At 31.2% G+C, this 4399-nt stretch overlaps 1 protein-coding gene across 1 annotated transcript; it reads right to left on the reverse strand.

The window, feature by feature from the left end:
• Positions 1-518: 518 nt before the first annotated feature.
• Positions 519-3805, reverse strand: LOC124931674 (desumoylating isopeptidase 1-like). Its single transcript, XM_047472201.1, has 4 exons — positions 3736-3805; positions 3530-3627; positions 2382-2698; positions 519-1133 (listed from the first exon to the last, which is right to left on the reverse strand). Exons 1-4 carry the CDS (start codon positions 3745-3747, stop codon positions 748-750), a joined length of 813 nt encoding a protein of 270 aa, XP_047328157.1. The 5' UTR covers positions 3748-3805; the 3' UTR covers positions 519-747.
• Between the last annotated feature and the right edge of the window lie 594 nt (positions 3806-4399).

Below are 4399 nucleotides of genomic sequence, written 5' to 3' on the forward strand. Positions count from 1 at the left end.
AAATGGCCAAAATGGGAGAATGAACCGTGCCAACGCATATTTGCGTTGTTGGCTGAAGAATAAAGACATCCAAACGCATTTTGGGTTTGCGAATTGTGTCCGGTTAGAGTGAAAAAGGGCACGCACAATAGGATTTGCATGCCCGTTGGAGATGCTCTTATAGATTCCTCTATAAGATGAAGGCTCCTTGTTTTGTGGAAATGATGTTAGTCATGAGTGGTTTTAGTCTATTAGGTAAGATCTTGGAGTTGATTTTATCTGAATTAACATTGCAAAGACTGATGGGTCTAAAGTCTCCACTTTAGCAGGGTTTTTGATTTTGCAAAGATATTTTGTTGTGAAAAAATGAGACATCAGTTTTGACAGCTATTCACTTTTCTTTATAAATAATTGTTGGCATTCCATAGGGTGCTTAATGAGGTTGAGATTTTGTTAGTTGTTGATGAATTATTTATCAGCAAAATCAATCTATCTGAAATCGATATAAAGGAAAATGAAGATACACCTGAAATTTCCTCTCAAAAACACAATAAAAAAGGACCCAATATATTTCCAGAAAGAGTGGACCTCAATAAACAACAAAGCATGTCCCTAGAACAACACTATATCAACTTCAGAAGTGGTAAACAAACATGGATCAATCTCACCACGACTAAAAAATGATAACCAGGAATAGAATATTTTATATGATAACACACATTTAATAAGAGATGAAGCAAAGATCAACAGACCATTAGAATATTGTGTCTAACCATGTGCAAGGTTTGCATGGTCATTCCTCTGCATGACCCTTCTTGTTGCCAGAGCCACGGCTTCACTCGCGCGTAATCTTCCAGTCGCCATGATAGTGGTAAACTCAGCAGTTATTTCCTCTTTAACTTTTTTTCGTACAGCCAACTTCCTCTCTGCCGCGACTGATTTATTAATATTTGTCGATGAAACATTTTCATGTGCTTTTGTTTTCGAAGAATGGCTTTCTTCCGAGCTTATAGTGTGTACATCAGATGGTTCAGGCACAACCATGGTAGTGGCAGTTGGCAGGGGAGAAGAAGAAACTGTAAAAGATTTGAACTGAGGAAACTGAGGAACAACACCTGATCTCAGTGTAGCTTCAAGTTGCTTAATCATAGGCACTGCAACAGAAATAACTAATTACTTGTCAAAGATCAATCTAGTGCTCTTAGTTCACATAAATTAACATGATCTATTTAGAGTTTGTTTGATCTTTTGTATTGTTTGGGGTTATTTTCAAATAAACTATTATTCTAACAAACATTTTTTCTCAATTATATAATTCAAATCATCAATAAAATATCAAATTACCCTTATTTTATCTTTATAATATTATATATTAAAGATATTTGGGTCACATACACATAAATTAACATCAATTACTTAGAGCTTGGTTGATCTAGATTAGTTTCAAATAAATCACTATCCTCCTTCTCAAATTATATGGTTCAAATCATCAATAAAATAGCAAATTATCCTTACATTACTTTTATAACATGTTAAAATATTATATACTAAATAACTAGAATAAACCACTTTTTATATCACATATTTTTTTTTCAAAAGACCAGAATCTTTCTAAATGGTCTTACATAGAAAATCCTACATCAAATAAGGATGAAAAGAAATTGAATTGAAATCCTTCATAATCCTTTGTTTGTTTGATTACTTAAAATAAGGAATTCTAATCTAATTCTAATGGAATAGAATACATATGATTTTTTGAGTTTCAAATTCTATGATTTCTAAAAAGCACGATAATTGAATCTGAATAGTAATTCAATTTCAATTCATATAAAATTCAAATTCTAATTTCAATAAACACATCCAAACATAACTTAAGAGTTTGATTGATGTAGGATTATTTGGAAATAATCAGATTACTTCAAGACAATATTGTTTGATGAAAAAGTTGATTTATTTAAGTCAAATGACCAAAATACCCTTACTATTTCGTATTTTAAAAAAATTTATAATGTATAAGTAAAGTGCTTCAGTATTTTTATAATAATTTAAGTTAAAGATTTGATTGAATGTTAGATTAACCTTAATTTTCTTTTCATTGATAGAAATGAGAATAGGAATAATATGACAAGAAAGTTGACAGGAATAATGTGTCATTCCTTGAACCGTGGAATGAAAATAATTCACTCAAAGAAAAATAATCACCCAAGACACATCATTCTCAACTTTTTTGTCATATTATTCTCGTCCCTTATCATTTCACATATTAAAATTTCTTGAGAAACAAAATCCATAATAAGAAATTGTTGAGCTTATTCAAACAAAATCAGCATCTGACTTGAGTAAATCAAAGAAGACAAATTAGAAAAGAGCACTTATAGAGTATTGAATAATTAGGAACTTACTCATAAGAAGACTCATGGGACTGCTCATAACTTGTTTAGGAAGATTCAGTATGTAATCTGGAATTTCTGCACCAACCAAAAACTGAGCAACTTCATTGCTGAAATTGTTGCAATTGTGAGAGAGCAAACTATAGGTTTCTTTTGTATACTTGGGGTTAATCTCCTGCAAATATGTCTCAAAACCATCCTTGGGAATATGTGTGATGCCAAGGTCTATTACTTTAACTGGACCTCCATATGGAGTAGTTCCAGTTGGAGAATGTTGTATTCCTACTCCAAAGTAGTACTCGTTACCATACACGACTATTCCAGTATGCCTGATTCATTAAAGACAATATAAAAAGAAATGTTGATTCCTGTCAAACAAACATCAGATACTATGATTTGTTCAAATAATTCTTCATTTTTTTTTCCTTTTTTTGGGTAATGCTTTAAATCATCAGGCTTGTAGAGGCTTGTTTATTCCTCCTCCCTTTCTTTCCTCTTTCTTTTACTTTATCTAGAAGTCGAGATTAGCAAGAAATCTCTTCATCAGATGCCTGATATTCTGTCCCCATTTACCTTTAGCTAGGGAGGCCAATAAAGGTTCAGGATTTTGTAGCAAACCAGTCTTTCTGGATTATTTGTAATGACATTCAGAATACTAATAAACTTCTACTTTTATCCAAAAATAAAAAACCAAATTAGGGCCTTTTTTGATATGGGTTTTTTCAAGTAACCTTGTTTGATGAAGGGCATAAATAACCAGGTTATACAAAGAAAATGATACTATGGGATATAAGGGAATGGTTTGATGGAACTATATAACGAGTAAGGGCTATTGTTCTCTTGGATGTGCCACATGAATCATCTTTCAAATGTATAAAAGAATCTACATAAAAAATGTATGTGTACCCCATAAATTTTTTTTAAATACACTAATTTTGAAGGATGGCTCAGCGTATGGCACATCCAAAGGAACATCAGATCTCTCCCCATATAACGAATCAATAGATTTGAACAAAAATGGAAAGTATTTTGATTCAATTTGAGTTTAAGTAATAGTAGATTGGATTTTGGGAAGTACATTTTTGCTTTCTAATCATCAATACAAAACACACATTTATGAGAAAATCTGTTTTCAACTTGAGACAAAAGAGATCACTCACCATACTGCCTCAATAGATTTCCCCAAAAATTTTGTGGAAAGTTGACGAGCCAATCCTTGACTTAGATCATACACATGCAAGGAGACCTTATTACCTTCCTAAAATCAGTTTTCATTTACTCAATCAAATAAGAACAAACCCAAAAAGCGAGACAGAAGTAGAACAGAGGAAAATACAAAGCTGTAAATCAATGAAGGAAATAATACCAGTTCAGACATCTTCAAGACCTTGATATTCAAGGCTGAGGAGAGATATACACTATTTGCAGAACTGAACAGAAATCAAATATAGCATTTAGCAAGGATCAATAAGATCATAACCAAACGATGCATCAAAATAGTTGATCTAATTCTCAATATTAACTTCACAATAATCAAATTTACTCTTATTTAAATGAAGGAAATTGGTAATACATAAATGCATAATATGATAGATATACATATGTGAAAATAGAGTATAGATACATTTCCAAGACATACCTTGACTGTAAGAGAGAGAAATGAGCTACAATCAAATGTTGGAAATGTGGGAGGGAAGTTTCCACTAAGCAATCTGAAGAACAGCCATTGCTTATATATATATATATATATATATATATATCTTTCTTTTTTATTTCATATAAAGTAAAGAGTTTTTTATAACATATTTTATTATTTATTAATAAGACCTTGTTTATGTTAAAGCCGGAGTTAATAAGGATTACAATGATAAGTAGATGTATCTCATGTATTTGAATGACTAATAATATAAAAAAATGTGAAAAAAATATTACGGTAAAAATATTTATGACGGATTAACCCATAATTCGATACAAGTATTCAATTACTCTCACATGTATATCTAAATTAAGCACAGCTCTCGATCCGACAA

The sequence above is a fragment of the Impatiens glandulifera genome, chromosome 1, assembly GCF_907164915.1.
Source record: "Impatiens glandulifera chromosome 1, dImpGla2.1, whole genome shotgun sequence".
In the NCBI taxonomy this organism is placed as follows: domain Eukaryota; kingdom Viridiplantae; phylum Streptophyta; class Magnoliopsida; order Ericales; family Balsaminaceae; genus Impatiens; species Impatiens glandulifera.

Coding starts and splice junctions, on each gene's coding strand:
- LOC124931674 (XM_047472201.1), bottom strand. Junction 2,699..3,529: donor AAATCTATTGAGGCAGTATG/GTGAGTGATCTC, acceptor TTAATGAATCAG/GCATACTGGAATAGTCGTGT. Junction 1,134..2,381: donor TCCCATGAGTCTTCTTATGA/GTAAGTTCCTAA, acceptor TTTCTGTTGCAG/TGCCTATGATTAAGCAACTT.